The sequence below is a fragment of the Vigna umbellata genome, chromosome 10 (genome assembly GCF_029865625.1).
Source record: "Vigna umbellata cultivar VRB3 chromosome 10, Vumbellata_1.0, whole genome shotgun sequence".
Classification (NCBI taxonomy): Eukaryota; Viridiplantae; Streptophyta; class Magnoliopsida; order Fabales; family Fabaceae; genus Vigna; species Vigna umbellata.
The window spans coordinates 17,778,748-17,791,674 of NC_142174.1; the positions used below are offsets into that span (position 1 = coordinate 17,778,748).

The 12,927-nt window shown below is 35.4% G+C and overlaps 1 protein-coding gene across 1 annotated transcript; it reads right to left on the bottom strand.

The window, feature by feature from the left end:
- Positions 1 to 10,930: 10,930 nt before the first annotated feature.
- On the bottom strand, positions 10,931 to 11,662 carry LOC148192074 (uncharacterized). Its single transcript, XM_088099999.1, has 2 exons — positions 11,641 to 11,662; positions 10,931 to 11,547 (listed from the first exon to the last, which is right to left on the bottom strand). The coding sequence occupies exons 1-2, from the start codon at positions 11,660 to 11,662 to the stop codon at positions 10,931 to 10,933; spliced, it is 639 nt and encodes a 212-aa protein (XP_087956125.1).
- Positions 11,663 to 12,927: the final 1,265 nt, after the last annotated feature.

Here is a 12,927-nt window from a genome sequence, read left to right on the forward strand (position 1 = left end):
AATGAGGATGAACCTCCTGAACCCCTAGAAAATTCTAGGTTAGAAAGCATTGGACTGGGCCAAGCCCAGAAATGGGCGTACGTCTGGTGCATTGGGCCTTTTGTGGGGCGCTCGTTAGTTGGCGTCCGTTCACCATTCCCCCACAACGAACGCTCGTTATCCAAACAAACGAGCGTTCGTTAAAACTTAAGCTTTTTTCTGACCGTTCGGTCAGCTTCTACCTAACGAGCGTTCGTTATACAAACGAACGACCGTTCGTCCTTAAGCTTCCACATTTGAACGTCCGTTCGTCATGACAATAACGAACGTTCGTCCTTAAGCATCCATTTTTGAACGTCCGTTCACCATTCCCCCACAACGAACGCTCGTTATCCAAACAAACGAGCGTTCGTTAAAACTTAAGTTTTTTTCTCTGACCGTTCGGTCAGCTTCTACCTAACGAGCGTTCGTTATACAAACGAACGAACGTTCGTTCTTAAGCTTCAATTTTTGAACGTCCGTTCCTCTTTTCATACAACGAGCGTTCGTCCTTAAGCTTGCATTTTTGAACGTCCGTTCACTATCTTTACCAATGAGCGCTCGTTATTTTGCTTTCGATCCAAGCGTTCGTTATTTTGCTTTCGTTCAAAACGTCCGTTCGCTCGGCACTCTCACCAACGAGCGCTCGTTATCCAAACGAGCGAACGCTCGTTATCCATAAGACTTTTCGACCGTTCGTTCAACATTCCAAACGAAAGAGCGCTCGTTATCCAAACGAGCGAACGCTCGTTATCCAAACGAGCGAACGCTCGTTATCCTTAAGACTTTTTGACCGTTCGCTCAGCACTCTCACCAACGAGCGCTCGTTATCCAAACGAGCGAACGCTCGTTATCTTTAAGACTTTTTGACCGTTCGCTCAAACTTCTCACCAACGAGCGCTCGTTATCCAAACTAGCGAACGCTCGTTACCTTAAGCATTCTTGACCGTTCAGAGCGCTCGTTATACAAACGAACGAGCGTTCGTTTCCGAACCAAAGAACGCTCGTTACTCAGCCTTAATTTCCCAACGTTCGTCCTCTCTCCAAATGAACGAGCGTTCGTTTCCGAACCAAAGAACGCTCGTTACTCAGCCTTAATTTCCCAACGTTCGTCCTCTCCCCAACGAACGCTCGTCATTCTGAATACTGTCCCCAACGTTCGTCCAGCCTTTCCCATTTCTTTTTTTTGTTTATTTATCTTTCTTTATTGTCTTATTTTATTCTATTTATTTATTTTAGGCATTCACTTATCCTAAAATATATATTTAATAATACAATATTGATAGTTTAAATAAAAAGAATTTATAAGAAAAGTTTTAAAGGTTTAAAGCGCACGTGTGACCGCTCGCGTCGTCCTTGTGCTAAAAACCTTTTCTTCTTTTCTTAAATAAAATTTCAAAAATACGTTTTAAAGGTTTAAGCACACGTGTGACCGCTCGCGTCGTCCTTGTGCTAAAAACCTCTTCTTCTTTTCTTAAATAAATTTACAAAAATATGTTTTAAAGGTTTAAGCACACGTGTGACCGCTCGCGTCGTCCTTGTGCTAAAAACCTCTTCTTCTTTTCTTAAATAAATTTACAAAAATATGTTTTAAAGGTTTAAGCACACGTGTGACCGCTCGCGTCGTCCTTGTGCTAAAAACCTCTTCTTCTTTTCTTAAATAAATTTACAAAAATATGTTTTAAAGGTTTAAGCACACGTGTGACCGCTCGCGTCGTCCTTGTGCTAAAAACCTTTTTCTTCTTCCTTAAATAAATTTACAAAAGAAATACGTTTTGAAGGTTAAGCACACGTGTGGCCGCTCGCGTCGTCCTTGTGCTAAAAACCTTTTCTTTTCTTAAATAAAAAGAATTTCAAAAATACGTTTAAAGGTTGAACACTCGTGTGATCGTTCGCATCGTCCTAGTGTTCAATACTTTTCTCTCTTATTTACGTAATATTAAACGAGGGTATGAGTGCTCGTGCGATCGTCCGCATCAGCCTAGCACTCAATACTCTCAAGTTTTTTCTAAATAAGTAAATAATGGTATGTGTGCTCGTGCGATCGTCCGCATCAGCCTAGCACTCAATACTCTCAAGTCTTCCTAAATAAGTAAATAACGGTATGAGTGCTCGTGTGATCGTTCGCATCGGCCTAGTGCTTAATATCGTTATCTCTCTTTTCAAAAATAATTAAAAATATTTAAATATCATTTTAAAGGTATGAGTACTCGTGCGACCGTTCGCGTCGGCCTAGTACTCAGTACTTTCTTTTTCTCGAAAATATTAAAAACATAAAAATCTCCAAAAATTAAAAACATCTGCTTTTTCAAACAAACAAACAGTCTTTCAGCTAGAACTACGTAACCCTGATTTCTCATTTTGAATGAGAATACGTAGGAGCAAGGTCAATCCTTGTCGGGCCCAAAAAACTAAAAAATATGTTTTGTTTATTTAGAATTTTATTTTAGGGGATAATTAAACATTTTGAAAAACCACATCATATTCGTGCATTTAGTTAAAGGTACTGCCTTAGGGCAGGCGTTGTGGGGTGCTAACACCTTCCCCACGCGTAACCGACTCCCGAACCCAATCTTTGGTTTTCGTGGACCGTGCTTTATCGTTTTGAGGTTTTTCCATAGTTTTCCATAATAAACTATGGTGGCGACTCCAAATCTCTTTTTAAAACCCGTTTCTTTTTTGGATCGTCGTCCCGTCGCAATTCCGGTTGCGACAGATGGCGACTCCACTGGGGATGCTTAGAGAGTCGAGCCATTTAATTAGATGCGCGAATTGGGTGTGGTTTTGCTTTGTTGGTAGGATAGAGGAACCTTAAAAACCTGAGTTGGAACATCCCTAATCATAGAGCAACCCTGGCCTGGTCTAGTCAGTTGTGACTAGTCATATGTGCTGGCGTCAAAGGTGAGTTTGATGCGTTCAAACATCTGGTCCTCTTTGGTGACCAATTGGAGTAAAGAAAGATCTCTACTAAGATGAAAATAAAATAAAACAAGTTAATTGTAGAGGCATAAAGTTATCATGTGTTAATTTCTAGTCAATTATAATTTTAGAAAATTAGTCACTGTGTGTTTGGAAGGATCCATATATATATATATAAAATAAAGTAAGATAGTTGTTCTTATATTGAAACGTGAGTGTTAATCAATAATTATATTACTTGTAGGCATGTATAAATTGATGCATTTTATGAGCTGGGTTAGTTGGAGCTGTTTGGTTCTTGGTATTGATTAACTTAGATTCAATTGTGGAAATGTTATTTTTATAATTTGTGAGTGGTGAGTAATGTATATTGTTGAGATTGTATATATGTTGATTGTGGCAGAAAGTATATGATTACAAAGTGATGAAAGTATGATCCAAGTTGTAAATCAAGTTCCATCTGTGTAGGATCTCTTGGTGAGATCCTTACTGTAGAATGATTGTATGGTAGCTTAGTCTTGGGGGTTTTCCTGAAGCTCCAATGGTCTTTCATTCTCAAGAACAGAGGATTGATCCATGTGGTGGGGAGTAGCAGGAGGTCCTAGTCTTGGAGGCTTCCAGTATGCTCCAGGGCGCGAAACGGATTAACCTCGTGAGTGTGGTAAGGTGGAACCCATTGGCAACGACTTTGCAAAGCAGTAGAGGCCACCACGAGTGCATAACCCGACATAGCTCGGCAATCATTCTGGTCCGGACGAGTCGGTCTATAAAACAACGAGTCTTGTGATGTCAATGTATCATGTTTGAGTGACTTTTACATGTCGTGTGTGATTGAATAACATGATTTTTATATCTAGCTCACCCTTGCTTCTTTGTATCGCTTGTGTATGTTTCTTCTTGCGATGATCATCCATTTGGATGAGAGCAAATGGCGAGGAGGTTCCATTGGAGACGACTTTGGATGTTAAGGACAATGCTGTCGCTTAGTCTCCAGTGGTGTTATTAGTTATTCCTGAAATTTGGGATACCGTTTTCCTTCCAGCTTACATTTAGATCTCTTTGGAGTTTAAGTTTAAATTCTGAAGCTATTTTGAGGATGACTGTAATCCTATTTACTCTCAACTATTTTCCTGTATTCGCATGATGACGTTCTTATTATATATATGCTTTCTATATAATTGGAATGCCACAATATATAGGTTTAATTAAATTTGAATTCACGATAAATTTGAAATTTTTTAATTTAATTCCTTATAATTTTTTATGGATCATTAAATAAAATTATATTTTTTAATTTAATTTATATTATTAAATTTATTTTTTAATTATGTCAGACACCCTCATACCATCATACAACAATCGCATCATAGATACTCATCCCATCATACCACAATCCCTAATAGACATTCATCCCACAATACCCAATAGACACTCATCCCACAATACCCAATAGACACTTATCCCATGATACTCAATAGACACTCATTCCACAATACCCAATAGACACTCATTCGGATGATACGTTGATGAGCAGCCACGGGAGGTTATGCACTTGTGATGACTTCTACTTCTTCTTAATTACAAATACACTTCCAAAATACTCCATACCACCCACAAGGTTAGTAATAAAACAATACTAAATCATAATATAAGAGCTTAGAAAGTTTAGCTCCCCTACCTCTATTCCAGACTTGATCTTTTGCTCAAAATTTGTTTTCCCGAAAACCCTCTAGAACCTCGACTCTTCTTGCAACTAAAAATTTCTTCCTAACTCTTTCTTCTCAATTTCTCAAGATTTCTCACTTGATTCTTCCTCTCTTTGTGCAGAATAACCTCCGCTCTCATGGCTATTTATAGTCCAAAAATTTTACTATTTAACAATTTTTGAATATTATTTTAATATTATTTTATTATATTAATATTTTAATTACCACTTGACATATCTGATCCCTCAATAATGACTTCAAACGTGGAGTGCTTATTCACTATCACTATTTTAATTATTTTTTTTAAAACAAAAAGGTAGAAAAGAGTTTGAACCCATGTTCTTGAAATCACCACAATTTTCTACCATTTAAGCTACCAAAATTTCTTATTTAGCTTTCCACATTTTATTTTTACATAAACTTATTAATTATATTTTCCATTCACAAAGAAATTTACTACTAGTAATAAAATTGTTACTATTAAGGTAAATATTTTTCATGGGTCTTACATTCTCCCCAACAACAAAAAATTTTCAACCTCGAAAATTCTATACTTCAAGAAAATAGTTGAGGGTATAATTGCTTCATTTCTTCTTCTAGTTCTCATGTAGAGTCACCTGTTCTCTTATCCTAAACCACCCTGACTAAATTGATAGTTTTTCCCCTAAGTTCCTTTGTTTTAGTGTCTTCTATACAAACAGGTTGTACTTCCACTGAGAGATCCTCTCGGATTTGAATCTCCTCTATTTCTAAAATGTGAGAAGGATCAGGTACATACTTTCTTAGTTGGGAAACATGAAAAACTGAATGGAGATTGGCCAACTGAGGGGGTAACGCAATCTTGTAAGCGACTGACCCAATTCGTCTCAAAATTTGGTATGGACCAATGAACTTAGGAGAAAGTTTCCTCGAGCGAAGGGTTCGTCCAACACCCGTAGTTGAAGTTACTCGCAGGAAAACATGATTCCCAACCGCAAACTCTAACGGTCTCCTCCTTTGATCTGCATATGATTTTTGTCTACTCTGAGAAGCCTTCATTCTTTCCCGTATCAATTTTACTTTATTGGTGGTTTGGTTTAGTAGCTCAGGTCCTATTAAAACAGATTCACCATCTTGATACCAGCACAACGGAGTTTGACATCGTCTGCCATACAGAGCCTCATAAGGTGCCATACCTATGCTTGCTTGGAAACTGTTGTTATAGGTAAATTCCACAAGAGGAAGTATTTCATCCCAACTACCAAGATGATCTAATACACAAGTTCTCAATAGGTCTTATAATGACTGGATAGTTCTTTCAGATTGTCCATCAGTTTGGGGATGATACACAGAACTCATTCGTAATTTGCTGCCCATAGCTTCCTGTAGGGTTTGCCATAATCTAGACGTAAATCTTGGGTCTCTATCTGACACAATGTTAGAAGGTACACCGTGCAATCTCACTATTTCTTTTATGCACAATTGTGCCAGCTTAGTCATTGACATTCTCATATTTATTGCTAAGAAGTGAGCACTTTTTGTCAATCGATCAATGATGACCTAGATGGCATCATTACCTTTCATTGTTCGTGGTAAATGGGTAACAAAATCCATAGCAATGCTATCCCATTTCCACTCTGTAGCATTCCTCCAGGCCTTTGGTGTTCCACTTTTTCCTTTTGACAAGTCAAACAAGCCGCTACAAACTGCGCTACTTCCTTCTTCATTCCAGGCCACCAAAAGGACTACTTAAGATCTTGATACATTTTAGTCATGCCGGGATGCATGCTAAAATGACTCTTGTGTCCTTCTTCAAGGATTAATCTTTTTATCTTTGCATTGTCTGGTACATACTCTACTTCTAAATTTTAATACATCATCAGGTCCTAACCTAAATTCTTTAGTTGGTTCTGTTTCGACCAATTCTGCTATCTTTTTCAGGTTAGGGTCCACCAATTGTTTTTCCTTGATTAAACTTAGAAAGTCACTAGATATAGTCAGACTACTACATCTAATGAAATCTACTTCATACTCCATCTGTAGCTTTAGATCTCTGAATTTCCCCACCAACTCTAATTCTTTGATCATCATATGGGAAACATGTACCGTCTTCCTACTCAAAGCATCAGCTACTACATTCGCCTTTTCCGGATGATACAAAAGTTCAAAGTCATAATCCTTTAAAAATTTCATCCACCGCCTTTGCCTCATATTTAGCTCTTTTTGGTCAAATAAGTACTTCAAACTTTTGTGATCGGTGAATACGTGAAATTGGACACCATAAAGATAGTGTTGCCAAATCTTCAGAGAAAACACCACTGCTGCCAATTCTAGATCATGAGTAGGATAATTCTTCTCATGAACCTTTAATTGTCTTTAAGCATAAGCCACTACCTTCTTTTCTTGCATGAGCACATAACCTAACCCCTAGTGTGAAGCATCACAATAAATCTCAAAAGACTTACTTGGATTTGGGATAATCAATATTGGTGCACTTGTCAACCTTTGCTTCAATTCCAGAAAGCTTTTCTCACACTTATTCGTCCAAACAAACGGTTGATCTTTGCGAGTTAGTTGTGTTAAAGGCGCTACTGTTTTAGAAAAACCTTCTATAAATCTTCTATAGCATCCAGCTAAGCCCACAAAGCTCCGTATTTCCATTATAGTCTTTGGTCTCTCCCACCGTAGCACTGCTTCCACTTTGGTTGGATCCACTGCTATGCCTTGAGCTGATATAACATGTCCCAAATTGCACCTTTTGTATCCAGAACTCACAGTTTGACAACTTTGCATATAGTTTCTTTTCTCTCAAGATCCCAAGCACAATTCTTAAATGCCCACCATGCTCTTCTCGACTTTTGGAATAAATGAGTATGTCATCTATAAAGACTACGACAAACTTATCTAAGAAGGGTCGAAAGATTCTGTTCATGTAATCCATGAACAAAGCTGGAGCATTAGTTACCCCGAACGGCATAACTACATACTCGTAATGCCCGTATCTCGATCTAAAAGGAGTCTTCTGTACATCTTCAGCTTTAACCAAAATTTGATGATATCCAGACCTTATATCTATCTTTGAAAATACTTGAGCTCCATGCAACTGTCCATCAAATCGTCAATTCTAGGCAGAGGGTAATTGTTCTTGACGATTAGCTTGTTCAACTGCCTGTAGTCGACACACAATCTAGAGCTACCATCTTTCTTCTTCACCATCTTTCTTCTTCACCAGCAGTACCGGTGCCCCCCATGGTGATACGCTTGGTCAGATGAATTGTTTTTCTAACAACTCTTCAATTTGCTTCTTTAGCTCTGCCAACTTTGCTGGGGCCATTCGATATGGAGCTATCGATACTGGTCCATCTCCAGGTATTAAATCGATGGAGAATTCTACTTCTCGTTGAGGTGGTAATCCTGGTACTTCTTCTGGGAACACATCACTAAACTCATTAACTATGGGAATATTAAGATTTTGTTCATTTTTCTCAACTTCCAGATGAGTCAAGATAATGAAACATGAAGATCCTTCTTTTACTTCTTTTAACACTTGTTGTAATGAAAACAACTCCGATTCTTCAGGATCAGGGAAAATCAACTCCTTCTTATTACAGTCTATAAGGATACGATTGACAGATAACCAATCTATTCCTAAGATTACATCTAAACATTGTAGAGGTAAAGATATAAGATGTACTTTGGACCTACGTCCTTCTACAACTATTGGACATTGAGGACACATCCTCAATGTTTTTATAAATTTAGAGGCCGGTGTAGATACTATAAGATCATACTGCAACTCTTTCACGGGTATGTTCAACTCTTGAATAAGAGTTCCAGACAAAAAGGAGTGTGTCGCTCCAGAATCAAACAACACATTCAAGTCTCTACCAACTATAATACAATATCCAATGATGAGGTTACCTGATTTGGCAGCTTCTGCTCCCGTTAAAGCATAGACTCTTCCAATCGCTTGTGGCCTATTGTTAGTCCTTCCCTATTGAGGCGGTTGTTGAGGTTGAGTTGTTTTTCTTATGTTAGAGGGATAATCTCTAGCAAAATGTTCTTCTGCTCCGCAAAGAAAACATTTGTTGTGCATAGTAACTTGTGGACAAACGCTCTTCAGATGAGGTCCTCTGCAGACGTAACATCGGATTATTTTCTGTTGGGGTTGTTGCTGATGAGAATTCCTCTAAGGTTGCGGTCTTTCATAAGGTCGGATCCTTACATTCTATCCAACTCGTGACCCAGATGGTCCTCCCACCCTTTGTGACTTCTGCTGAACTTCAATCTCACTCGTTAACCTTTCCGCAACTTTGGCATGTTCAACTAAAGCAGAAAACTCTTTAATAGCTAAAGGGTTCACGGATAATTGTATGTCTGCTCTCAATCCATATTTAAATTTCCTACACCTTCATTCTTCATTTGCTGGTTGGGTGTAGAAACGTCCTAAATGTTTGAATTTGTCTGCATACTCAGCTACCGACTTGTTACCTTGCACGAGTTGTAAGGACTCCACCTCTTTTTCATATCTTACACTGTACGGAAAGTACTCAGCATAAAACTTATTCTTAAAAACTTCCCAGGTAATAATCTCACCACCTTCCTTTAATACTAGCTTCATGTTGTCCCACCAGTGTACTGCTTCTCCAAACAGCTGATACTCGAAGTATGCCAACGTAGTTTCTGATGAACAATTTTTCGCATAAAAAATCTTTTTCATATTTCTTATCCATAAATCAGCCTCGTCCGAACTTGTCCTCCCATTAAAAGTAGGTGGACAGTGTTGTAGAAATTTTTCTAAGATCCATTCCTGAATCCTATGAGGTTGAGCTTCCACAGACGTGTCATTCTCAGGTAGTTGCCTTAAGGCTTCCACATGTGCTCTTTGACTGGCTTCAGAATTCAGCCTAGCCGCTTCTAATTGTTGCAGAGCTGTTTCGTGCTGTTGCACTAAAGCAACGCCCTGTTGTTGAAGAGTAGATGTGATAGCCTCCAAAGCCTTTGCTAAGCTAGGCATATTATAGGTTTCACAGTTGGGTTATGTGCGTGTCATTTCTCTGTTCACACAGAGAATTATTGTCATTATGGTTCATAATATGAGTTCGTAGGATAAATCCACAACTCTTAGGTCGTCATAAGGACGAACCGCTCTGATACCATTAATGTAACATCCCAAAATCTCACACTTGATAATTCATAATTGATATATTGTAGCATTACATTTAAGGTAACATCCCAAAATCTCACACTTGATAATTCATAGTTGATACACACACACACACACACACACACACACACACACATATATATATATATATATATGTGTGTGTGTGTGTGTGTGTGTGTGTGTTTTAAACTCATATTTCAACTACAAACTCATAAATATAACTCGAATTCTTCTAATTTATTCTTCTATCTCTTTCTTCATTGGTACTGAATCAGACGACATTCCTTCATCTCCTCCCGTATAACGAATTATACGATCCTCGCACATACACAAACAAGTAGGGTGAGCTAACATGCAACAAATCATTTATAAAACATGCATAATTACTTTGATACACTCAACAAACCTCATATAATAATTAAGTCAGACACCCTCATACCATCATACAGCAATCGCATCATAGATACTCATCCCATCATCCCACAATCCCTAATAGACACTCATCCCACAATACCCAATAGACACTCATCCCACAATACCCAATAGACACTCATCCCACAATACTCTATAGACACTCATTCCACAATACCCAATAGACACTCATTCGTTCAAAAAATTCATTTTTTTAATATTTAATTATTATAATAATCATAATATATCCCATATAAAAAAAATTCGTTCAAAAAATATATAATACCATTACCGTTATTCTAAATATAATTATAAAATAAATAAATATATATATATATATATATATATATATATATATATTAAAGTCAACTTACATTATTTATAAATTATAAATATAAAAAATGGACTGAAATAAATATACGTATCTTCTGTGTAAAGTTCTTTATATTTCTTTTTGTGAACGATTGTATTAATAATGTAATATATTAACAATAAAATATTAGGTGTGAGGAAAATGGAGTGTTAAAAAATGAAAAATCCATCATAGTATTTATTGATAGTCAAAACACCTATACATGAATGTTACACTTCAAATTACAAAGTTTTCATTAGAAATTATACTAATTTATTTCTCAACGTGATCTTCAACGTATAAAATCTTCTGTATTTTAAATTCTTGAAATAGTACATTAAACAAAAACAAAAAACCCTAATCATAAAACTTTTGGTGCTAGTCTTTTAGAGTTTGCAGAGGTTGACGACACATGGGACAGGTCTGACTGGTGTGTAGCCAGCGCGTAATACATTTTTGATGAAAAAAGTGTTGACATGGAAGTGTGTAGCACTCAGCATTGAGATCGAATTCATCCAAGCATATGCAACAACAACACTTAGTCTCTACCGTAGATTTCTTCAACAACGTGTCAATGGGTTCTTTGGCTGCTGGAACCGTTCTTAAATGCATGCTGCTATCTGTAACATTGATTACAATCCACAGAGGAATTTCTGAGGGTTGAGATTCCGAAGAAGTAGTAGCATGATCATCAATATGAAAGATTCCTCGAATTTCATCAGCAACCGTGTTTACTAGTCTGTCAATAAGGTAAGTGTCGAAGAGTCTACGTGATGACAGTGGCGATGACAGTGATAACAGTGACGATAACAGTGTCTGCAATAAATCTCGACCCTCTTGGCAAAAGGTTTGGCTCGGTATAAGTATAAAAGGATGACCTTGTAGTTGAAGTGGAAAAGATTGAAAAAAAACTCTGATGCTGAGTCTGAAAATAGCTGCAGACGTAAGAGTAGTGAGCCCATTGCCCATGAGGGATGTGCTGTAACGAAATGGTCCTGAATATAGCATAAAAATAATATGAAATCTTAAGTTATGAGATTACTGAAAATCACTGTACATTAACATAAATCGCTACTTCTAAAACTTACGTGGTTGTGCTGGTGCTGACATGATTACACTCATGATAAATCCTTTGATACTTTCTGCCTACAGAATTATATGATTTTTTTACACTTCTCAGTATTCTTCTCAGTATTCTCCTCAGTCTCTAATGGTCTTTATATAGAGGGAGATTTATTTATTTGTTGAATGGAGATTAAAGATATAGGAAAATTGTTGTATATCTTTTTTAATATCTCTTATCTTTTTTTGGATAATGTAATATATTATTAGGATTTGATTTATTTGTTGTTGATTGAAAATTTAAAATAATTGTAGATTGATTGTTTATTTTTATATCTTTTATCTTTTTTTATTCGAATGCTATTTGATTTTATATCGTTTGATTAAAATTTTAAGTTTAAAGTTTTTTTTAGTACAGATATTTTATTATAAGTTATTTAAAATACTAAAATTCTATTAAATCAAATATAGTTAGAGATAAATTCTATTTGATTTTATATCGTTTGATTAAAATTTTAACTTTAAAATAAAATTTTATATAGTTAGAGATAAAATCAGAATACTTATAGATTTATTTGTATTTTTTATTTTAAAATATAATTGAAGATAAAATAAAACTATAAAATGTTTACGTAAATTGTTATAAATATATATATATATATATATATATATATATATATATATATATATATATATATATAAAAGGTTTAATTAAATTTGAATTCACGATAAATTTGATAATTTTTAATTTAATTTCTTATAAATTTTTATGGATCATTAAATAAAATTATATTTTTTAATTTAATTTATATTATTAAATTTATTTTTTTAATTAATGTAACTATGTGGCTCTTCATTGGATGATATTACTGTTTTCCTCAGTATCTAATGGTCTTTATACAGAGAGATTTATTTATTTGTTGAATTGAGATTAAAGATAAAGGAAAATTATTGTATATCTTTTCTAATATCTCTTATCTTTTTTTGGATAATGTAATATATTATTAGGATTTGATTTATTTGTTGTTGATTGAAAATTTAAAATAAATGTAGATTGATTGTTTATTTATATATCTTTTATCTTTCTTTATTACAATGCTATTTGATTTTATATCGTTTGATTAAAATTTTAACTTTAAAGTTTTTTTCAGTACAGATATTTTATTATAAGTTATTTAAAACATTAAAATTCTCCTAAATCAAATATATTGAACATTTGTTTTTTTTATTTTAAGTAATTTATTTTATAATCTCTGTTTTAAATTTATTTGAATTCGATTTACTTTATATATTTGTGGTTATATAAAAGATAA

Bases quoted from the DNA above. Each gene is read 5' to 3' on its own strand.
- LOC148192074 (XM_088099999.1), bottom strand. From the start codon at position 11,662: ATGTCAGCACCAGCACAACCAC. The intron at 11,548-11,640 runs GTAAGTTTTAGA...TGCTATATTCAG, and splicing joins GTCAGCACCAGCACAACCAC to GACCATTTCGTTACAGCACA.